Here is a 24,112-nt window from a genome sequence, read left to right as displayed (position 1 = left end):
TTATTTTCCTTTGAGGAGAATATACTTCCTCCCACCCCCAACCCCCGACCTCTGGGGACCATGATGAATCTCAAGACGTTGTCATGGGTAGAGGGAAGGACACGAAAAAAACCTTTATCCATTGACAACACTCACGGCAGGGCTATCCCCTTGCTAAATAAATAAATAAAACGTAAAAAAGAAAGAAAGCAAAGGAAATGGGGGCACAGAAGAAGAGCCCTGTGGAGAACGCATAGCAGCAGAACCCTATGGTGAGATCCCAGGCCTCCCCCTGGGAGAACGGCCAGGGGGAGAAGGTTCACCCGCTGGGTCTATTGGATGCCAATGTGTCACTTATGTCCTTACATGACCTCCCATAGGTGGATTCTGTCTGGAGGATTTGATGGGTTTGGTAACTTCATCCAGGTCACAGTGGTGGAACGAGCCATCCCCAAAACTTGGATCCGAGGGCTATGAAATCTATGTGCTTCCCAACACAGAACTGGTATCCCCAAATCCCGAAATTGTTAGCTGTGTTCAGCTCAGCATCCTCATCCATATTGGGAGAGGGTGCCCAGTAAGTTATTAAGACAATTAAATGAGATCACTTTGTCTAAATAAATAATAAATAGCCCGCTTGGTGTCTGGCATTTAAGAGGCATTCAATAAATGCTTTTTGTTTGTTTTTCCTTTTAGGGCTGATGGATAATTAGAACTCAGAGCTTGGGAGCCTCGGAGCTCCAAAAACGCCCTAAGAAGCCCAAGAGCTGTAGGCAACGCTTCTGGGGTGTGCGGGAGGAGCCAGGGGAGAGGGGCTGGAGAAGAGGGGTTGGCTCCAGGAAGCAGAAGAGCCGGTTCCAGCTGCGCGCCCCTCGCCGTCTCCTCCTCCGGGCTCCCCGACTTCCCGCCCCGCCCCGCCCCGCCCCTCCCGGGAGCTGGGTCCGGAGTGCCTGGTGGGCTGATTCTGGAGCGTGGAAGGGAGCACGGAGGCGAGAGGCAGGCGGTGGCGGCGGGAGGCGGGGACCCTCCTCGCCGCTCCCCCAAGTCTGGCGGAGCCGCCTCGAGCCAGGCTGAGCGCTGAGCAGCGGCGGGGCCGGGATGCGGGGCTCCCGGGACCGTGCTCGGCGCGCGGGGCGGTGGCGGGCGCGCGGGAGCTGTCCGCGGTGCTGAAGCGGCGGCGGGCGACAGCGACAGGGACTCGGGCCGGGAGCAGGGAGCTCTCCCGGAAGCTCCACCGCGGCCGCGAGGCGGGGACACCGTCGCTCGCCGGCCCATGCCCGGTCCCCGAGCCCCGCGAGGAGGCGGGACGGTCCGCAGCGGGACAGGTAAGATGCCCTCCTGGGGCGCAGCGGGAGCGCGGAGCTAGGCTCCGAAGGGGCTGGGGTGAGCTGGGGGACCCTCCCAGCAATGAAGCCCCTACAGGTCCTTGCGCTCCTTCAGAGCTGTGGCCAGGTCCATCCCCACTCCTCACCTCCTTGTTGGGTGACATTAGGAGGAACCCAGACTATGATAGTCACCCGAGCACCTTGACCCTTATGCACTCCAGGCCTTGACCCTGACCCGAAACCGCTCTGAGACGCCTTGCTTACTGGTTGCAGGAACACTAAGTCTCCCAGACTCCCTGGCACAGGAGCCTCCACCAAAATTCCGTGACATTGGTAAAAACCCGAGTGGGTTTCACTCAGCTCCTCTCCCCTAGCCAAACCTGGTCACCAGGGTGACTGGAGAGGCCGTGATCTTTTTGCTCTTAGATTTCTGTGACCTGGAATAGCCCTTGGGACAAAGAAAGTGGGGGTGTCTATCTCCTCAATAGTGATTAATACATTTCTCTGAGGAAAAGAAAAAAAAAATGCCAGGAGGTAACTCAGCTTTATCCTGTGCCACTCTTTCTCGTGAAAAGAGGCCAGTTTCTCATCGCACTGCTTGGCTTGAGAGGACAGAGTAGTGGACCTGGTCTGGTTTTCTATTATATGCCTGAATGCTGATGACCCTGGACAGAGCCTCCATTTGGAGTTCTCGCTCTCTCTCTCTGGCAAGAGTGTGTTGAATGAGCTCATTCGGGCCTGCAAAGTGCTTCCAGTTCTTCAGTGCAGAGTTCTGTGAGTGGCAGAATGGACCAGTGAAAATAAAACTGCACAAAAGGAGTTCTAGCTCACCGCTGTGGCCGACCACTGGTTTCGTACTGGTTCATTGCCCCCCCCCAGCTTAATTTTCTCCCCTCGGAAGATAGGAAGCCTGGTTGGTAGGCAGCTTCCAATTACTGGCATCAAGTTGCCGGAGCTTCTAAACCTCAGTTTCCTCATTCCTAAGGCGACGCTAAGAACTCTGGGTATCTGCCCACCTCGGGGAACTGTCTTGAGATTCCATGAAGCAACATAATTAATTGGAGGCGCATCCCCCACAGTGACTCTCACTGTTCCCATCCCCTAGACAGGCCTGCTGACCGTGATGTGTTCATTGTCATCTTCACCCTCTCTTCTGCAGGCCAGCCATGGCTCCTTCTGCCTGCATCCTCTAAGGAGTCCCAGAAACAATGGAGCCCGACTCATAAATCTTCAGGAAATAAAAGGATTTCCTGCACCCTTCCTCCATCAACACCTATGGAAGATAATATAGGGCGAGAGCCTGACTCATAGTTTTTGTTTTTATATTTCCCCAAGAGTCGCAGATCCAGGGAAAATAGCTCCTTGAAGGCGAGGATTGTGTTGTTTTCATCTCTTTGCTTCCCTCCACGCCCCTCCCCCCACAGCACCTGGAAGATAGTAAGGACTCAGTAATTGGGTGCAAAACACAGGGATGAACTGTGAAAATGTATCAGAGTCAGTTTGACTGGAAATCAGCCCCCCCCCCCCCCGAGTTCGGTTCCAGATCTGCCTATGACTGTCTCAGGCAGGTGTCTTCCCTTCAGTTTTCTCCTCCATAGCAGGGGAGACTGGAATCCGATGAGATTTAAGATTCCCAGGGCCTGCTGTTCTATGGAGCCCTCGGAGGCCGTCCCGAACAGCAAACCTCTCAGTTCTTCTTGGATACAGGGTACCACTTTCATTAACCCGGTGTGGCGGGTATGTTAATGGCCTTTCCGTGATGAAGTGGGTTTTACGAATGGAGTGGAGGAAAGCTAGAAGAAGCAGAAGAGGCCACTTGTACATTTAGCATCCCTGTTTTCCTTATTTCTCAAAGGAAGCTGCAGTGTATACAGAGGGATGGAGCTGGTAGGACCTTAGCCTCCAAGCCAAGAGACCAGAGACTACCCCACCAAGGAGGACTTGGAGGAGAAGCCAAGGACTTGAGCCCCTCTTCCCAGAGACCCTGGTTGGCTAGGATCTCCCTCCTAGAAAGACTAGAAGAGGAGACAGTAGGGAAAGACCCATCCATGTGGACAGGATTCTGTTTTATTTTTAATAAATAAATAAATAAGCTCCTCTTACAATCATTTTCCCTCAACTGTGGCAGGCACAGCCAATGCTGGGGGAAAAAAAAACAAACCTTCACTAATTGGCACTCTGGTAGAGCTGAGTAAGCCATGCCACTGACCTCTCTGACATCCCCTGAGTGCCCAGCCAGGGTGGGGGACCAGCCCCCCCTTCCCCACGTCAGCGCTTTCTGGCTCCCAGCTGTTGGTGCGGCACTGGCGAGAGTCAGCTCTCTGGAGTTAATGGACAGTCACTAACCCCCATAACCAAAGTGACAGTGGCAGAAACAACAGCAAGCTAGGAAAGAGGTTTTATTTTCTCCAGGTTTGTCGGGGGGGGGGGAGGCGGGGAGACCAGACTGCTACTAGGCAAAGGAAAATACAGTTTCCCTCCACCTGCAGGCGTGTGGGTATCCATGCACACCCCAGAGCCCTCAGTTCAGGGTTCCTCTGGTCACCCAGGCAGATAACATCTTGTTCCTTTTCCAGCTATCCATCAGCTAATTCCTGCGCTCCCCTTCTGCCCCCTCCCTACCACTTCCCTTCCCCCTCAGAGGGAAGACAAGAGTCAGCAATGCTACTTTTTCTGTGTGTGTGGCCTTAGTTATGTAGGGTAGGGGTGAGGAGAGCCGAGGAGGAGGAAGAATAAATTAAATGTGGTTGTTAGTAGGGTATACAAGGCTGGAGAGATGGTTCAGTGGTGAAAGCACTTCCTGAGGACCTGGGCTCAATTCCCAACATCCACATGACAAATCACAACCATCTCTAATTCCAGTTCCAGGAGACCTGAGGCACACACATTCATGGAGGCAAAACACACACACACATAAAGTTAAAAACAAACAAACAAACATTAAATTCTAAATAAAAGAAATAGGGTATACAGAATCAAGCAAAGTGGCACACACCTATAATCCTAGCACTTTGAAGACTAAGGCAGAAGGATCAGAAATTTGAGGCCAAGCTGGGTCACACAGTGAATTCCAGGCCATTCTGGGCTACATAACAAGACTACATAACAAGGGGGGAAGGAGGAAAAGAAAGTGTGTGTGTGTGTGTGTGCATGTCTGCATGTATGTGTGTGTGTAAAGAGAAACTGAGACAGTGACATACATCCAAGTGTCTTCTCTATGACATTCAAAGAATGGCCCAGTCAAAGAATGTCTGTAATTGTCTACTAATTGCCTTTAAATCCAAAGGCCAATTTGTCTATGGGTCCTAGAGAGGTAAGATAGATACAGAAGGAGCATTCTTCCATCAGGGAAGCAGTAACATCTTAATTCATAAAACTTGCATTTTCCTCGTCTTTGTCCTCCCTCAAATGTTCAGTTGGCACCCTACATGGGGGTCCCTATGGCAAACTAGGAGCAATGAAGACTGGACCATGCCCCTGTTCCTTATATGAATGCATCTCACCTCCTCTCTATTTTTTCTTTCTCATACACTGTTTTCTGATGGTCTTAGGCGACCCCTGTGGAAGGGCTGGGTTGAGGTCTGAAAGGGTCTTGACCCGCAGGTTGAGAACCTCTGTTTTAAGTGGTTTGGAATGAACCGCCTCAATGGAGAGACAGGTTGATTCCTCGAGAATGAAGATTTGATTTCCACCTGACAAAGGACTCGTTTGAGTAGCGGAGCCAACAGTCCAGTCTTCCCAGCATTTAGCCTGTAACAAAGTGGCTTGTGCTTTGAGGGGAGAATAGGCTTGCCTAAGGAAGCCCTGAGTGTGATTCCCCTTGAAAGACAACACCTAAGACAATTCCCAAGAAAGCAGAAAAGCACCCAAAGTGCTTTATTTGTCCCTCTTCTGACCTCTTCTTTCCCATCTCTTCCTCTCCTCTCTTTTCTCTTTTCTCCCTCCAAAGGTCCTTGGTTGGCTCTCAAACCTCTCTAACCCAGACCACCACCCAGGGCTCCCATTTCATACATCAGATGACAGGCAGACTTCTATCCTTGTATCCCCAAACACTTTCAAATCAGACTCACCCACAGCTCCCATCCTGTTTCTCTAGCTTAGGACACAGTCCAAATATTGTTTTGATCTCAGGAAACACTTTCTTCTTCTACATCTTTATTTCTTCTTGTTGTTTTGTTTTTTAAGACAGGGTTTCTTTGTGTAGCCTTGACTGTCCTGGAACTCAGAGATCTGCCTACCTCTGCCTCTTGAGTGCTGAGATTAAAGGCCTGAGCCACTATGCCCGGCTTCCTCCTCCTCCTCCTTCTCCTCCTCGTTCTGCTCCTCCTCTTCTTTAACTGAGTCTATAAGGATCGGATCACAATGTTACTATTGCAGTTTGATGCTTCATCAGTATTTTTCTCCTCTAGTTTTTCTTCCTGTGTCTTTCTCAAAGTCCTGTTAAACACGCAACAGACCTGATATTCTTCTCTGTGCCTCGCCTTTATTATATATGTGCCATGTTTTTGTCTTTTGGTTCCTTCTTGGGGAGTTCCATTCACATTTTCTTTTAAGATAATGGTTCTTCCATTGTTTAATCTCTCCACTGAATTTTCCAAAATTCAGAGAATTACTCTCAGTTTCAAAACCCTACATGTTTGTGAAATGCTCCTTTTTCATAGCAGTCTCTTCTTGTTTTACAGATGTGACATGCTCATATTTGCCTGAGGATATAAATTTTTAAAAACTTGTAAGGATCCTTTCTGTAATTTGAATGATTCTGGAATCTTCTTTGATCATTCTCTGCTCCTGATATCGTCCTGTTTCAGTTTGCTGTAACTGATTTTTCTCTACTCTTCTTTGTCCATTTTTACCTATGACTGTAGGGAGGCGTTGACTGGAAGGGACAATGACTTGGATTCCCCCTGCAGTACAGTTTGTTTTCTCCGCAGGCAGCTGTGGTGAGTGGGAGCTGCCCTTACCTCTCGTGTTGGGACTAGAAGGTCCCAAGGTTTCTTCGTCAAGGATAATCTGCTCTTTGTCTCTTGGAAATGAGCGTTTTGGCCCAGAGATGTCAGTCTGTTTGGGTTTTTAGTTTTGTTATTACTTTATTTTTTGTTTTTGAGATAGAGTGTCACTTTGTAGTTCTGACTGGTAGTTCTTGAGACCATAGGGATCCATTTCATTCTGCTTCCTGATTCATTCTGCATTCCTGCTTCATTCTGCTTCCCACTGCCCCTGGTTATTTTATTATTTTAATATCACACTTTTTTTTAGGATTTATTGATTTTATATGTGAGTGCTCTATCTGCATGTACACCTGCATACCAGAAGAGGGCATCAGATCTCATTATGGATGGTTGTGAGCCACTATGTGGTTGCTGGGGATTGAACTCAGACCTCTAGAAGAGCAGAGAGCATTTTTAACTGCTGGTCCATCTCTCCAGCCCCAAAATTACTCATCTTGCTATTCAAATAAGCCTGTGTGTGTGTGTTTGTGCATGCAAGTGTGTTAGGGTATGCACAGAAGCCTGTGGAGGCCAGAAGGTCAGAAGTTGACAATTTGACCTCAAGCACCTTCCTCAGCATGTCTCCACATGACTTTTGAGGCGTGCTAAGCTACCTGCCAGTGAGCTCTTGGGTCCTGTCTGTCTGCCCCTTAGCACTAAGGCTACAGACACACCACTAGGCCTTGCTCTTAATGTAAGCTCTAAGGATGTGAACTTAGGCCCTTATAAAAGTACAGCAAGCACTTTACTGAGCCATCTCTCCAGGCCCTAAAGCTGAAGAAGAAATAGAGTGGTTTGGTTTTGTTGTTGGTTGGTTGGTTGGTTTTTGGAGTTTTTATTTGTTTGTTTTGTTTTGAAACAGGGTTTCTCTATAGCGTCCTGGCTGTCTTAGACTCACTTTGTAGACCAGGCTGGCCTCGAACTCATGAGAGCCACCTGCCTCTGTCTCCCAGGATGCCACCACACCCAGCTTCAGAAGTAGTCTTTATGCCCCGGCTGCCCTTTTGAACCAGGAGGGTTCCTATTGCTTTTCTGCCTCAGTTGCTCACATCACTCTTTGCCTGACCAGCAACCTGAAGTTATTCTGGACTCCTTCCTCTCTCTCTTCAGTTAACCACGAACTCCTGCCTAGGTAGCCTCCCGACTATTCCCTCTTCAGATAGGACTTCCTCTCCATCCATTCTGTCATATCACACCCTCACCTTGCCCTCTCCCTCTCTTCTCATCAACATGTTGTGGGGTCTGTGGCATGTGTTTCCTTATCGCTTCATGTCTGGAGCTTTGGAGACACTGTCTTCTAGGTCTTTCTAAAATGCATGATGCGTTATTATGAATTATAGTCATCCCACTCTGTTGTGGGGCATGGGAAATTATTCCCGCTTACCTGGTTATGTTTGGTATGTATGCAACTCACCCCTCTCCAACCTTCCCAGCTTCTCATAACCAAACTATTCTACTTACAGATCAACCACGTTAAAGCTCCCGTATATGAGACAGAACACGCGGTGTTTGGTTCTCCGTTCTTTCTGGTCTGGCTTATTTTATTTAACCCAGTTACAGCTGTGAGCCACCAAACCCAGATATATACCGTATTCTCTTTATGCATTCATTGCTGGTTGATTCCATATCTTATTTACTTTTGACTAAAACCAAAGCTACAACAGTCAGACCCTTCGCTCTCTCTAGACAAGGTCCCACTATGTAGCTCTGGGTGGCCTGGAACTTGCTTTGTAGATGGGGCTGTCCTTGAACTCAGAGGGAGCCTCCTGCCTCTGCCTCCCCACTGCTGGACTTAAAGGTACACATTACAACCAGCCCCACAGCTTCAGTCTCGTCCCCTCTAGGACATAGTTTTATGTGTCTGTGTGTGCAGATGCCTGTCTCGGCCTAAAGAGGGGGTCAGCTCCCCCGAGGTTGGAGTCATAGCGAGCTGCGTGGCTGTGGCAAGCTGTCAGTTGTAGATACTAGAAGCCAAACTTCAGCCCTCGGGAAGAGCATCAAGTGCTCTTGGCCACTGAGCCTTCACTCCGGCCCTCAGCAATGGCCTCTCAACTCTTGCCTCCCCTCTGACTCAGCTCTCACCCCCGTCCCTTCTACTTACTGTTGCCATTCAGAGAGCACTCAAACACAGGCAAGGCCACGTTAAACCTTGTGGTACCCGCTTTTTCTCACTACTTCCCCCTATAGGTGCAGGATGCCTTCTCGCCTCACCTGCTTCCTTCCATCCACCCTGCCTACCACCAGCCATGTCTTCCTCTGTCTCCTCTGTGAGAAATATCCTGCTCTTACTCTCTCACCTAAGTGATTCCCGTTTAACCTTCAAGACTCATTGCCCACGTTGCCTGCTATGAGAGCCTTTCCTAATACCCACCATCTCAGGATGGAGGCCCCTTGCCTTCAGTGCACAGCTGCACAGCTTCCTCCATTCTACATAAGCCTTGGATCTGCTAGTCCGGACTGTACACCCCTCCTCGTAGCAGGTGCCACTTCCTGTCTATTTTTGGATCCCAAGAAATGTCCTGAAGTAACTGCCCACGACGTGTTTACTGAACAGAGATGAGTACGTCTCCAGGCGGTGATGCCCTTCATCCCCAGTCCTAGAAAATGTTTTCTTTTAAGTTTAAGTTGTGCCTGAGTGTGTGTCTGTGCACCACTTGTGTACCTGGCCAGCGCGTGTGAGGGGAGCTTCCCATGGAGGACAGAAGAGGACATAAGAGGACATCAGATCCCCTGAACCTGCAATTACAGGCTGTTGGTGCCGCCGTGTGGGTGTTAGGAACTGAACCTGGGCCTTCCAGAAGAGCCTCCTCTTCCTCTGTCTCTCTGTCTCTCTGTCTCTCTGTTTGTTTGTTTTTCCCCAGACAGGGTTTCTCTGTGTAGCCCTGGGAGTTCTGGAACTAGCTTTGTAGAGCAGGCTGGCCTCAGAGACCTGCCTGTCTCTGCCTCCCAAGTCTGGGATTAAAGACGTGGGCTACGGTGCCTCGCTGCACCTAGTTCTTTTAATCACTGAGCCCTTTCTACATCCCTAGAAAGTCTTTTCCTTCCAAGGAGCCTCAGTCTAGTACAGCACATCTAGCTCCCTTGCTCTTGAATTCTGTCTTTCATTCATGAGGTTATCTATCGGGTGCTTACTATACACCAAGCAAGGGGATATACGGATGAGCAAGACACTCACATCCCACCCCTCTGGAGCTCACAATCTGGTGAGGGAGAAAGACACTAATCAAGGAATCACACATATATAAATAGAGACTGTGATAAGCATTTTGAGAGGAAGAACGCAGAACACTGGAGCGCAGATAACCAGGGAACCAAAATCTAAACTGAGGATGCGGGAGAGCCTTCCCGAGGAAGTGGCCTTTAAGCTGTGAGCCAGCGCGTGTGAGGGGAGCTTCCCAGAAACACGGCTGTGAAGCGGAGGAAGAGAAGCTGACAGTCCTAAGGGCACCAAGGAGGGTGTCCTTCGTGTCTATTGCTGCCTCAACCACCCCAAAACACAGTGGCTCAAACAACAGACGCTTCATCATGCTCTTGGCTTTGTTGGGTCAGACACTCAGGCAGAAGTAGCTGTGTACTCACCAACTCCATGTGGCGCCAACAGAGCTCACCTGGTGACAGAGGGGCACACTCCAGAGGGCCCAAGATGGCTTAGCTCACACGTCTGGCATCTTGCTGATGACCATGGGGTCTACCGACCGGAACCCCTGCTCACACCACACGATGGCCACAAACAGTCCAACCGCTAGAGGACAGCTCGAGGTTCCAAGAGGGCACACCAGTTAGCGAGGTGAAGACGAAAGACGCACAGCCTTCTGTAGCCTACCCTTGAAAGTCACCCTCCACCGTCACTGTGTTCTGCGCTTGTCTCAGAGCAGAGAGGAGGGGCAGGGATGGAAACTCCTGTGGCAGGATGCCTGAGGACTCGCTGCTAAGTTTGGCAGCCAGTTTCTCCTGCTGTTCCCTTCTCTTTCCATGATACTGGGGACTGAACACGGGTCCTTGTGCTCCCTAGACGAGCACCCTGTCACCGAGCTCCAGAGTCTCTTGTAGTGTATCCAAGACTGGAGCTTCTGATCCTCTGGGTCTCCACCTGGTTCATGCAGTTCTGAAGTCAATCCCAGAGCTTCGTGCATACTAGGTAAACACTCTATGAACTAAAGCACATCCCTGGCCCCTTGATGTGATTGATCCTTAAATTTTTATGATATCAATTTTATCTGGGATGGGAAACAGGGAGACCAAGCCTTTGCTTATGTGTCAGAGGACAACCTTCTGGAGTTGTTTTTTCTCCTTCTGCCATGCGGATCCCAGGGATTGAAGTGACTTTATCAGATGTGGCCTTTTACCCACTGAGCCGTCTTGCCATCCCACAATTTTCATTTTCAAGTGGAGACTATGGTATGCTTAAGAACTGTTAGAAGCAGGCATGATGGTACATCCTTAGTACTTAGGAGGTAGAGGCCCAGGGCTAGGAGTTCAAGGCCAGCTTCAGCTACATGGTGAGTTTAAGGTCTGTGTAAGAGACGCTTAAGAAAGAGAGAGAGAGCCGTAAGAAACAAACAACTGACAAAAAGCAGTTAGGAAGAATGAGGAGCTATGAAGACAATTGTGATGGAGGTGATCAATTGTGTTAAGTTTGCTGAGCTGAAACAAACAAAAAACCATGTTCTCCATTTTGCTTGGCTCAAACCACCTTGCCTGTTGTGCCCATGCCTGGCGTTCTCTCTTTTCTGGCTCATTTAGTGAGCTGCAGCTAATGACGCCAAACTCACTTACTGGCTCTCTTGCTTATGGGCCAAAAGTCATCAATCCAGCATAAACCTTCTAGCAACAGCTACCAAAGTCACAGCACTTTACAGTTGGCCAAACAGTTTATGTGTTATTGACTAGAAGGTGGTGCAGCTGGTGCCTGTCCTTAAAGACTGTACTGTTTCCCAGGATTGTAATCACTTCTGTTTAATCTTCTGCCTCATGGAAAGTCCTAGCTTTTCCAACTTGGTTTAAAAGTGCCTTTCCTGTTGCCCTGAGAGATGGTGGCTGATAGTTCAGGACCCTCATAGTAACTCTGTATTTAACTGAAATCCAGGCCTCCAAAGATTTCCCATCCTGAGCACCTGGCTGTTCTGGAACTCACTCTGTAGACCAGGCTGGCCTTGAACTCAGAGATCCGATGTGGCTCACGCCTGTAATCCCAGCACTCAGGGAGTCAGAGGCAGGTGGATCACTGTGAGTTTGAGGCCAGTCTGGTCTACAAAGGAGTCCAGGACAGCCAGAGCTACACAGAGAAACCCTGTCTCGAAAAACAAACAAACAAATAACAGGAAGCAGTTATAATCAGCTTTGTTACTTTTTGTTTTATTAGTTTGTAGGGCCTTTCAGGGTAGCCAAGGTTGGTCTTGAACTCAAGAATCTCCTGCCACCACATCTGGCTCTGATGTAAGGTTTTAAGATAATGTTCACAGAGCTGGCCCTGGTGGAGCTTGGGAGGTAAAAGCAGGAGGACCAAAAAGTTCCATACCAGCCTTGGCACCATACCCAGACCTGTCTCAAGAACAGACAGGGGGCTGGAAGGTGGGCCAGTGGGTAGACTTCCTACTACACAAGAGAGGACCTGAGCTCAAATCCCCTGAACTGTTCTGTGCAGCTGGATGTTATGGTGCACATCTGTAACCCCAGTATTCCTACAGGGACACAGAGGCAGACACAGAACAGTCCCAGGAAGCTCCAGGATCAGCTAGGGGGGGCGTACAAAAAGGCACAAAGGCAAGCAACAAGGTGACTCCGTTGCACACAGGGTGGAAATCTTGGACTGGTACCCAAGCTCAACATGTCCTCACATACATGTATACACACAGAGAGACCAACACATGTATGGATGCTTTTATGAATGAAGGAACGCATGCACGCATGCACACACGCACGCCTCCTGGTTGAAGAGGTATCTCTGCTTAGCGATTAAGTGTGTGTACTCTGGCCAGACAGACTTAGCAGGCTCTGCCACTCACCAGCTGTGGGATCTTAGAAATGCTATCAGCCCCTCTGGGCCCCAGCTCTGCCAGGCGTGAAGATAGTTAACATCTGAAGCATTTGGCGGGGGCTTAGCACTCAGGCTGACACCAAGCATGTACCACCACACTTACGCTGTCATAATGCATTTGCCCTTTCTAACCTGAAAATATATTATATTTGATATAAATTTTAGGTACTTACCTTCATTTATATAACCACTCCAAAGCCCAGGATAGGAAACAGTCCTGTCACTCCAGAGTCCCTGGGCCCCTTCTGGGTGTCTCCCCCATAGCCCCCTGTGCTTAGCAACCATTGGTCTGCTTTCTACAGGATTAGCCTTTCCTAATTTTGTGTATTTTTCAGGAGGGAGGAGAGAGGGGCAAGGTCTCAGGTAGTCCAGGCTGGCCTTGAGCTCAATTTGTAGCTGAGGGTGCCCTTGAACTCCTGATCCTCCCACTTCCATCTCCCAGTTGCCGGGAATCACAGGCATCTCCCAACTCATCCATTTTCCGGTCCCCAGCTCCCGATTGCTAGTACACAGGTGCCCAGATGACTAGGTTCAGAAGGACTGAAAGTTCAAGAGTAGCCTGGGCAACCCACTTTCAAAACAAAACAAACAAACAAACAAAAATAAAAAGCAGAGCTGGGAATGTAGCTCAGTGGTAGAGCACTTGCCTAATATGGTTAAGGTCCAAGCCCCAGATACATAAGAGAGAGAGAGAAAGCTAAGGCAGAGTATTTGCCTAGCATGCACGACCTCCTAAGTTTGATTCTCAGCACCGCATGCACTGGCCATGCCCTCTCCTAGACCCGTAAGTTACGGGGGGTGGAATTCAAGTCCGCCCTTTGAAGGCTGAGAACCCCTGCCCAGGGACCACTGTCGCTCAGGCGGACAGCAACGTCGTGCGGTTGCCAACGTCTACTTTGCGGTGGCTGATTCCAAGCTTGGCCTCAGTTCTCGTGAGGGCTGATCTGCTTCTGGTCTGCTCCTACTTCTGGAGTGCTGTCCCATCGAGGTGTCAACCGACGCCCCCTCCCTTGTCATTCCCTGAGGCTGCCGTGAGCAGCCGGCAATGAACCGGCCCCTGAGGAGAGGCCGGCCCCACAGAGAAGCTCAGGCTCACCTCCCTGGATCTCCCTTTCCTCTGGGATCTTGCTTGGTATTGCAACCCCTTGAATTCGGTGATTCTTCGGGGCCCTCTTGTCATCCCCACCCACCCCCCATCCCAGCTCTCCCAGCTTCTGTTGGCAGTTTAATGTGACACTCACAGTCTGTCACAGCTGGAAGAGAAAGCCCGCCGCCGCCGCTGCCACCCCCTATTGTTATGCTCTGTCAGAATTATAGAGTCAAATGAGCACTCAGAACAGTTTGGTTCCTGGCACGTGGTGAAAAGCTCAATAAGTGTGAGTTATTGTTCTTCTCCCAATAGAATTCCAGGGAAACGACTGAGCCGAGTTTTCACAGTCAGCTCCTCCTAACTCTCCCATACATTCTCCGGGTAAGGATGTCTCTACTCTTGCTCTGTATCATCACAGGAGGCTGTAATTGGACCCTGGGGGATCCCGGGGATGGTTTCCTGTCTTTGGTCTGTGCGTGAAAAGCCTGTGTAAATTACAGGAACTTCAGAATCCAGGTGTTCTCATGCCTGTCCTCTGGAGCACAGTACAGGTGCACACACACACACACACACACACACACACATACACACACACATACTTGCAGGTGTACCAGCAAGCACACCAGCATCTGGAAAGCACACACAGCCCGTGGAAGACCAGGTAGCTGAGATGGCCACAAGTACTGCCCTGCCTTGGTCTCCTACCCTGGGGAACAAGAAGCACAAGAAGGCAGAGCAAAGGATCAGGCCCAAAGGTCCAGCCAGGCCACCGGCACTGAAGACTTGATGCCCCACTATCATTTCTGCCACTGAGGACTCAGGGTTGAGTCCCTGAGACGAGGCCATGAACTCTGTTGGGCTGGGGTGAGGTGGGGGGATGGACGTGAGGTGTACAGAGGTTCATGACTCTCGGCTGCCACCACCCACCAGTGACTTTTCGAAAGTAGAAGCATAGGTAGGAGTGTGGGCAGGGAAAGGCTTTAAAATCGCGCTCAGCCACCAAACCCAGAAGGGGCTCTTAGCCTTCATCGGATTTTAGATAAACTGGCTTGGAAGAAATCTAATCCCTTAATTTTTTTTTTTTATTTAAAAGTAGTACATGCTCATTGTAAAGAGTAGATAGATAGATAGATAGATAGATAGATAGATAGATAGATAGATAAATAGATAGGCGTGGGAAACAGGAGAAAAAAGGGAATGAAGAGGAAAATGAAAAGCACCTGTGCTACCACCTCAGGAGCTAATCACTGTTGACATTTTGGCGGAGTACAGACGGCTGCACGCGCCGATTGCTTTTCTTCCTTCTCATTGGAATGGCAATGAGCATTTTCTCAAGTCATTATTCTTTGTGAACCTGTTCAAAGGCCTTTTCCACTGGATTGCACACCAGCATTTACTGAACTTGTTTCCAGTTCTTGGACACTCAAGTGACTTCTCGTTTTTCTACTGTGCAAAAAAAGAAAAGAAAAGAAAAACCACACAGCTTTGTGCAGGAAGGGTTGCTAGCCTCAGAGCACAAGGAGGGAGGGGATCCAGAAAAGGCTGAATGCCCTGGACTGTGAGGGGGACCTGGGGTGGGTGGGGACTCAGTTGGGTCCCCACATGACAGGAAGTGGGAGTGAGCTGGGATCACTTGCCTCTGGCTGCTTTGGGCTTGAGAATCCCCCTCTGGTCTCCAGGCATCTCTCCATCCTTTTGGGGGTGGGGAGGAGAGGGCATGAAAGGAAAGGACAGAGACTTGCCAAGGCCTCTAGAGGTTAGGGCAGGAGTGAGTTTGATGTGTGTAGCTGCTCTAAATGCCCTGGAGCTGCCCACTCCTCCTCAAGGCTCCCGCACACCTCAGCCACTAAGAGAGTGACAGAACGCTGCTTCAACTGTGAGGCCCTGGTCCCAAGAGCTAGACATTGAGACCATCTAGGGGAGAGACTGGGGGTCCTCTGGGAGCTATGGCCTAGGTTCCCAGAGAGATAGGTAGGGATGAGGCAGGGACTGACATGACATGGGTGGAACTGGGAAGGCAGGGCTACAGTCACTCAGGGACACTGAAAGGCCGGAAAATGCTGATGGGCCAGGAATGGGCACCCAATGTCCCTGACTTCCACCCCATGAGCCCTGTGCTCAGGTGGCCTTCAACTCCACACTGGTGGATCACATTTGCTTGGAGACAGGAGGATACCATGGGGTTCAGAGGCTTTTCTTGGGGGGTCAGAGAGAATGGGCCTGCTAGGAATCTGCCCAGAGCTTCCCAAGTGTAATTTAGGCACCCCAGCCACCTGCCAGCAGGAAGAAACACCACTCCCATCATAGCAGTCCCATGGGCTTTTTAGACTCTCGGGACGAAAGGTGAGAGCCTGCAGTGGTGACCTGAACCTGTGTCTCAGCCCACGCCTTAGGCCCCGTCATTGCACTGGGAAGCTTCGGTGACAGCCACATGGAACCCACAGCAGGGTGATGACTAAGCAAGGCCCCTAGACACAGGGCAGCCATGCACCCCAGCACCACCTGTGCCCTCTCCGCCTTGGGAGTCAGACTGTTGGGCCACAGTTGCTCTTTATGATTCTCTACTAGACGTTTCTCTAGCTCCAGGTCCAGCGCAGAACCCTCAGGGACTCAGCACCACGGCAGCCTCTCCTCATTCCTCCGCCCTCATGTGGGTATCAACCCATGCCCTCCCCAATGGTGAGTCAGCCAGGGGAGCCTAACACCTTTTGGACATGCCCACATGCGCCTTGCTCCCATCTTGATGCCCCCATCCTCTGTCCACTACCCAGGTATTTTTCCCTGGGGCCATTCTGTCTTCAGATTACTCCAGAACCATCTTTCTAGAAATCCAGCTGTGTCCTTCGGGGGCAGGAGTAGAAATGACCCCTTCCCAGGCGCTGACTGTGAAGGCTTGCTAGGGGCTGGAAACAGGGATAAGGATCAGATAAACTCAGCCCTGGGAACAGAAATCTCTCCCTATGCTTTCCCTTCTGTCATTAGTGGGATGGCACCTGGGAGGTCAGAAATGGCCCCAGTGTTCTGAAGCCCAGAAATAAGGATTGCAGCCTCTTGGGCTGAAGAGATGGCACAGTGGTTAAGAGCACTTGTTGCTCTTCCAGAGGACCTGAGTTAGTTCCCAGCATCCACATGGTGGCATACAGTTATCCATAACTCCGGTTCCAGGGGTTCTGACATGCTCTTTTGATCTCTGTGGGCAGCAGGCATGTGTGCTGTACTTCACATGCATATATGTATCATACATACCTCAGCCATTTCTTCGGATCCTCAAGGTAACCTCATGGGACAGGCAAGGATTATCATCTGCTTTGTTTGTTTGTTTGTTTGTTTGTTTGTTTCTCAAGACAGGGTTTCCCTGTGTAGCCTTGGCTGTCCTAGAACTCACTCTGTAGAGCAGGCTGGCCTCAAGCTCAAGAGATCCACTTGCCTCTGCCTCCCGAGTGCTGGGATGAAAGGTATGTGCCACCACCACCCAGTATCATCTAGTCTTTATGGGTGATGAAACTCGGGGTCATGCAAGTTCACGGGCATCTTTAAAGCCAAGGAAGAATCCAAATCTGCAGACCAAAATCCACAGCAAGTCACTCCTGAACCATCCTGAAACTATGGAAGTCCCTAAAGCTGCTCGAACACCCTCTTCATATCTATTCCTCCTTGCTGGAGTGTGTGGATGTGTTGGAGGCAACAGATCCATGGCTTTTCTCCTCCCTTCAGCCAACCTTCCAGATAGACAGACAGTTGGAGGAGGGAAGGCAGCCCTCCAGTACATCCACAGTCTGTGACCGGAAGGCGTGTGTACTTCCAGGAATGGCTCCCAGTGTCTCCCAACCCATGAACCCTGTGCTCATGTCCACTGATGCAGGCCTCAGCACGCAGGAAGGCTTAGGTCCTGAAGGAACGTCCCAAGCTCAGTTTACCTCAGAGGGCAGATTAGCCTAAAGTACACTTCTTAAAACTACGTTTTGGCGGAGGGTAGGTAGGGAAAGCACCCTCCCCTGGCAAAAGCTGTAGACGTAAAAGTAGCCCTTGTGCCAAGCTAAGTACATTCCTGCCTGGCTTGAGAATAAACCCTCCTTCACCCTCCAGACCCATCCACCACCAAGACCTGTAACATCACCTGTCCCCTTTTCTCCAGCTCCACCATTAGGTTCCCAGTATCTCTGTAGTCCAGGCCAACCTTGAACCCTGTGGGCCTCTTGCCTCCTGTCTCAAAATAAATAAATGGAGCCGGGTAGTGGTGGATAAGACACTTTTAATCTCAGCACTCTCTGTGTGAAATAAGCTTTCTGGGGCTGGGACAGAAATGCTTAATCGATTTAAGAAGAATAAAGGCTTGTTTTGACTGTTTCAGAGGTTTCCACCTAAGATCTATAGGCCCTGTCGCTTTGTGCCTGTGGTGAGGCAGCCAGGATTGCAGAGATTATAGCAGAGGGAGCTGTTGTGTGTGTCTCCCCCACCTCCTTTTTGTTTGTTTTTGTTTGTTTGTTTGTTTTTTGAGACAGGGTTTCTCTGTGTAGCCTTTGCTGCTCTGGAACTCATTCTGTAGACCAGACTAGCCTCGAACTCACAGCTTCCCGAGTTCTGAGTGCCGCCACCACCCGGTTTATAATTGAGCATAATAAACAGAAGTTTACCCATTACCCCTTACTGGAGTCAGAAAGTTAAACAAACAAACAAACAAAACCCCAGAATGGGCAGGAAAGACAGCTCCCAGCAAATCCCCTTCAAGGCCACACCCCCATGGCCTAACACCTCCGCTAGGCTCCGCCTCCCAAAGGTTTCCACAGTTTTCCCACACACCATGGACTAAGCCTTCAACACACAGGCCTTTGGGTGGCTTGTCCTTAAGACAAGCAGGCACACCTCTCTCCCCCCTGAATGCTGCCTCTTCCACTGCTGTATTTTCAGCACCGGGTACTGTGCCTGACATATAGCTAGATAACGTGTGCCAAGTTAAATAACGATGGAACCAGCCTTCTGAAGGGAGTACCGCTACCTTCCCCACTTCACAAAGAAGCTGAGGCTCTGAGAAATAGCTCGCTCACGGCCCCACAGGTGACAAACGGCAAATCAGGGCTTAGGGCCATGTTGGAGTACGGAATTCACACGCTCAAACACTCCAGGTCGCGTCGTATCCAGTGGCCCGGCCTCTGTGACTACCTGTCTTGCTCTCCCAGCAGGCTCCGTGAGGACTGCGTGGCGGGCCAAGGCTCCCCACCCTGGCAACTGCTGGCAGAACCATGGAGAGCCTCAGTGAACTACAGAACCCGCTGCTGCCAAGGAGCCCCGCCCACCTCCGCAGTCCCTATGCCTACTCGGAGGCCCCGTCCAGCTGGTCCTGCCAGGAGAAGCTTTATTCCTACCTCCTTGGAGGTGCCGCTCCTGCCCAGGCTCACCAGCTCCTAGACCCGGGGTCCCTGCAGCTGGCCGTAGAGGCTTGGTATCGGCCCAGCTGTCTCCTGGGGAGGGACAAGGTGAAGGAACCCAAAACAGGCAGCTGCGAGACCAGCTTCACAGAAGCCAGGGAATCCCCAGCTGGGCCCTCGGAGCAGGGCTCAGAGCCTGGTCAAGCTGAGGAGGATGTCACCATCCACACTGTGTCCTATGGGGTTCAAGAAGAGCTGCAGGGCCAGGAGGACAGCCAGGAGGAGGAGGTAAGTAGCTTTTTTTTTTTTTTTAAATGTAGGTTTTAAGCTGGGCTTCATGGAGAGCATGCCTATAATCCCAGCACTCAGGAGGCAGAAGCAGGAAGATAGAAGATTTGATGTCAGCTTGGTCTATATAGAGTTCAAAGGCAGCCTGCACTGCATAGTAAGACTTCTCAAAAAAAGAAAGCACACTTGTATTCACAGCACTTGGGAGCTGGATACAGATCAGGAGCTCAAGGTCATCCTTGGCTACCTGGTAAGTTAAAGGCTAGCATGATATCCTGTTGAAGGAGGAGGAGAGGAAGAGGGGAAGAGAGGAGGAAAAGCACTGGCTTGGGTTAACTATTTATCAACTCAAGTGATAAACAGCGACCATTGTAAATAGTAACTATTAATCACTTGAAAATAACGTGATTGTGTTGGTAGCTGATCATGCTTCTTCTCTGCCTCTCTCCCACAAAGTACGGGGCTTTCTAACCTGATTTTCCAGGATATTGCTCTGTGTAATTTAATATCTTCTATAAGGTGATTTGTAAAGTGACAGGGTCTTTCATTGTGAGCCCTTCCATCATTTGTTAACTTGATCTCCCGGTCTTCGGGCACTGAGGAAGCTTCTCATCTTCCAGTCTGTCTGCTGTGATAAACGTCTCTGGACTCAGAGACTTGTCTTCTTCCATGGTGAGAGGTTCCTAAAAGTACCACTAAAAGGTCACTGAAAAGGCTTCTGGTGGAGTGGCATAGAGTGACAAAGCCAGCCTCCCCTGTCAACAGCAGAGGAGGTTTGCTCTGTACCTGCCCACTGGGTGTTACCTGTTTTGTTACCTTTGGTTTGGTTTTGTCAAGTTTGTTTATGTCTCTGTTTGTTTGCTGTATGTGCGGTCACAGCTCCTGTGAGGGAGTCAGATGACAACTTGCAGGAATCAGTTATCTCCTTCCACCGTGCAGGGATTGGTGGCCATTGGTGGCCGGCTCCTTTACTTACCCACCTGTGTGTTTTTAACTCTTGTCAGTCTAGCAGGGTTTATAAGGACCCTGGGTTTTTGCCACCAAACTCCACTCTCTTGCAGAGCGATACAGCCTCGACAGAGAGTGAGAGTGAAGACGCCTTCCTCACCCTGCCTCCCAGGGACCACTTGGGGCTCACGCTCTTCTCCATGCTCTGCTGCTTCTGGCCTCTGGGCATTGCTGCCTTCTACTTCTCCCAGGGGGTAAGTGTCCTGAGGACCCAGAGATGCCTCTCTCTACCGGAGGACTTTACACTCCCCTGCAGGATGGGGTCAAGGGCCTGGTGGACTGGAGCTGTTGCCTTATATCAGCCTTTTGTCTCCCTAGACCAGCAAGGCCATCTCCAAAGGGGACTTCCGCCTGGCCGGCACCACCTCCCGTCGGGCGCTCTTCCTAGCCACACTCTCCATCGCTGTGGGGGCCGGTCTCTATGTGGCTGTGGTGGTGGCTCTGGCTGCTTACATGTCCCAGAATGGCCATGGCTAGTGGTCAGTAGGAGGACCTTCATCCTGCCTCTCCTGGCTTACCAGAGGAAGGTGTAAGGCTTGGAACTGTGTGCTCTATGGAGAGCCTTGTCCCTGAAGAGAATCTGTCGCATAGCTTGTTGGGGAGGGGGGGCTTCCATTCTACAGCTCACACAGTGCAATCTTGTCCTCTTGTCCACTGTTCCCAGTCCCAGAGCGGGCCAGGCGTGGATGGGAAGCAGGAGCAGCGTTGACTAACAGGCCGAGCCCAACCCCTCTGCCCATTCCCTACAGGGCCTCTGCCCCACAGGCAGCTCAACCTCCACTTACCATCTTCCCCACAGAGAAAGAGCAGGAGGTTCCAGGAAGGAAAAGGAATGCCCAAGGGACAAAGGACCCAGCCAGTCCTTCCACTCCGAGGGGGTTCCCACCTGCGTACAACCTGAGCACCTGCCCCCCACATGATGCTCAAGACCCTCCAATCAGGAGAGAAACACATGGACCCCAGCCATTCCTTGTTCTTCCTGACTCTGGGTACTGCATGTCTCCCAGGTGGAGACGGGGCTGGTGAGCTCTGTGCTAAGGGCAGGTTGCTGGGGCTCTTCTGTACCAGACAAAAGGCAGAGGCAGAGGCAGATGGGGTGGGGGCCTGGAATGCTGCAGGACCACATGACCTGCCAACTCGGACCCCGTTCTTCATCCCACCATCCTCTCTGGGCTCCACTAGAAGGGCCCTGAGATGGCACCCCTACCAGAGGAGCCTGAGATTGGGTACTGTTACTCCCCAGCTAGTGAGTGCGGGGTCCTAGATCCAGGCTTATGGGAAAAGGGTGAGAAGGGGTGCTGGGGACTGGGAAGTGTAGGCCGAGGATGGATATGGACATAGACACGTGTCTAAGGGATTTGCTTCTCCGTAACTCTCCGTGCTGGAGGACAGGGCTTGCAGGAGCCTCCCATGGAGGTGCCCGGGCTGCTGAGATTTCACCTGGAATATCCAGTTGGGAGTAATTTTGCAGCCGTTTCTAAACCCTCCCACAGGAAGGCCAAGCCTTTCCACGTGTCACAATACGCTCCCATCTCTGAATGATGGGGTAGTGTTGGCAACGGCTTCAAGCACCTTCACTGATAACCATCACTCAGGACTGCTTTCAAACCCCTCCATCCCCATGCACTATGGAATGTCAGGGTCTCACAGACATGAAGGGCAAAGGACACAGGACAGTGGGAAGGTAGGCCCACCGGGACTCAAGCTACGGGACTATTGTGCACGATTTGGGGAACCTGTTCGTTCCCACACCCCATCAAGTCCCAAATGGGGTTGTGGTTCCACCACTACCCGCCTCTCACACCTCCTTATCTGCCTCACTTCAGGGGTTACCCGCCCTCCACTCCCTGCACTGGCAGTTTTAATGCCCTCTTACTGTCTTTATTTACCCTGGTAATAAACTTTTCTGTAACATCTGGTGCCCCCTGGGGCCTCGTGTGGTCCTGTGCCTGTCTCCCACGTGTCTCCAGCGCTGACCTTTGTTATCCCATGTCTGTTGTTCTGGATCTCTCCACACGGCCCTCGAGAAAGAGAGGCTAGAGGCCAGTGCTGCTCCTGGATGTCCGGCCTGGGGTGGCTGGGATGGAGGTTGATGGATTGCATTTGACTTAAGCAAGGCAAGGTAAGATAAGGCGCAAGCCTGCAGAAAAAGCTCTTCTAAGCCTTGGAGGTCAAGAAGGGAGCGATAGATGGAAACCAGTGTGACTGCCTTCTACACAACTGCCCCGAGCTAATGCGAGGCAGACACAGGGCTCGGCATGCCCATGGTCCCACTCCCCTGCTGTCCATTGTTTGCTCCCCTACATCTTCTGTTCCCAGAGCTGCTCCTGGGAAGTGTGGAGAGGAAGTGCTCAGGTTCCTGCCTCAGCACTAAATCCCCAATATCCTCTCTCTCCTGGACCCCTAGCAGAGGAGCTGGCCTGGCCTCAGATTCACTGTCTCTTGAAGGCCCTGGGGAGGTGTGTTATACATAACCCACGCCCCATGGACATCCACATATAAGACCCAGCTCTGTATACAGCCACTCGTACCGCATGAGCCAGAGATCTTAGAAGAGAAATTAGCATACGGGATGTGTTTTCGGAAGGGAGGTGGCAGGTCTTGGAATAAGGAAAGGCCAGACTTCGATGTAGTCCAGAATGACAGCCTGACCCACCCAGGGTAGGACCAGGATGCTCTTCAGGGTTGACACAAACCAGGGCAACAAGCCAGGCCTTGCTATGATCTCATCTATCAGTCACTGGTTGTGGGCCCCCCAGAAAGGAGTGTGACCTTGAAGAAGCCAGCTTTCTTCAGCTGAGACCAGCCATAGGGAACTGTCTGAAGGTCCCTGGGGTCCACATCACCATATCCACCACCCTAAGCAGACGTGCTAGCATCTGCCCAGATCCCTCTCCCCGCTCGGCATGCTGGCATTTGATGACACATGGCCAGAGGCAGGTCAAACTGAAAGTACTGGAGAGGTCATTCAGCCTTCTCTCAGTGCCTGGTGGGCATGGGTGGGTAAGAAGCTTTGATGTCGTGCCCCTTGGATGGGAGACCAGGCATACTGCCCCTAGCTCCCACGGGTCCGCAGTAGGACCTTATCCATTTTTCACTGTAGCAGTTCACTGTAGCGATTCACGGCCCTCACTGGCTGCCTTTCCCCATCTCCTTCCCATCGCTCTGCTGCACTGCCTGAAATGGCTCCCCACTGGATGTTTCTCAGGGTTAGCTTCAAGGGGACACAAGCCTCGACACAACAGGCACACTCATATACATATGCAGGTATGTGCATCACGTGTTGACACATTCGCATATACACAAACCTGCATCCAGGCCCAGCCATGTCTCAAGCAGAGGGTATGCAGCGCAGGAATGCTCAGCAGACAAGGAGGAGGTGTGAAGACTCTCACTCAGCTCTGCCCACCCTGAGGCATCATTCCTTCTCTAGGCTGGCCCCAGGGCCCGGTCCTCCCTAATTGGGCAGGCTACCTCACAGCCCAGACAACACCCACTTCCTTCCGTCTTCCAGTATGCTGCTCCAGGCCTTGAGAAGAAGGAAAAGGAGACAAGTGACTTTCTGTGTCCTCCGCTCTCTTGCTTCCTTTTTTCCTTTCATTCATTCATTCTTTATCTCTCTCTCTTTCTTTCTGAGACAGGGTTGCTCTGTGTAGTCTTGGCTGTCCTGGACTCACTCTGTAGACCAGACTGTCCTCACACTCTCAGAGATCCTCCTGCCTCTGCCTCCCCCAGTGCTGGGATTACAGGCATTTGCTACCGCACTCCGAGTCCCAATGTGTCTCTCAGGCGGCCTCATATGGGCAAATAGCATCTTACCTAGTTTGGTTTACTATTTTCAAACCTAGTCTGTGGGTTGTCCCCCCAACCTCCCCCCCATCCTCCTCACATCCTTTTCACTTCCATCCCTAACCTCAGATACAAATTCAGGCTCTACCAAATATAAGGAAGGGTTCTGGGGGGTTTCTGTTCCCCCTGCTAGGAAGTGCCTGCTCCGTGGAGCCTGGGCTTGTCCTAGAGTCCTTGGAACA

General features: G+C 51.0%; 1 protein-coding gene across 4 annotated transcripts; it reads left to right on the top strand.

Moving 5' to 3' along the window:
• The first annotated feature begins 808 nt into the window (after positions 1-808).
• Positions 809-21,995, top strand: Syndig1l (synapse differentiation inducing 1 like). 4 transcript variants are annotated; one of them, XM_060387864.1, is made up of 5 exons: positions 809-1,304; positions 16,000-16,098; positions 18,600-19,073; positions 20,135-20,275; positions 20,400-21,995. In XM_060387864.1, the coding sequence occupies exons 3-5, from the start codon at positions 18,660-18,662 to the stop codon at positions 20,556-20,558; spliced, it is 714 nt and encodes a 237-aa protein (XP_060243847.1). In that variant the 5' UTR covers positions 809-1,304; positions 16,000-16,098; positions 18,600-18,659; the 3' UTR covers positions 20,559-21,995. The 4 variants fall into 4 exon arrangements, with proteins under 4 accessions (XP_060243847.1, XP_060243846.1, XP_021489835.1 ...); XM_060387863.1 differs by having other exon boundaries at positions 18,597-19,073; XM_021634160.2 differs by lacking the exon at positions 16,000-16,098 and having other exon boundaries at positions 810-1,304; positions 18,597-19,073.
• Positions 21,996-24,112: the final 2,117 nt, after the last annotated feature.

The sequence above is a fragment of the Meriones unguiculatus genome, chromosome 7, assembly GCF_030254825.1.
Source record: "Meriones unguiculatus strain TT.TT164.6M chromosome 7, Bangor_MerUng_6.1, whole genome shotgun sequence".
Lineage (NCBI taxonomy): Eukaryota > Metazoa > Chordata > Mammalia > Rodentia > Muridae > Meriones > Meriones unguiculatus.
Note: the sequence above shows the minus strand (reverse complement) of the source record. Positions and strands in the feature narration are given on the sequence as shown.

What these genes read in the sequence shown, in the direction of transcription:
- Syndig1l (XM_060387864.1), top strand. Translation starts at nt 18,660, where the DNA reads ATGGAGAGCCTCAGTGAACTACAGAACCCGCTGCTGCCAAGGAGCCCC. An exon ending in AGGACAGCCAGGAGGAGGAG is followed by an intron (nt 19,074 to 20,134) that starts GTAAGTAGCTTT and finishes ACTCTCTTGCAG; the next exon opens with AGCGATACAGCCTCGACAGA. An exon ending in CCTTCTACTTCTCCCAGGGG is followed by an intron (nt 20,276 to 20,399) that starts GTAAGTGTCCTG and finishes TTGTCTCCCTAG; the next exon opens with ACCAGCAAGGCCATCTCCAA.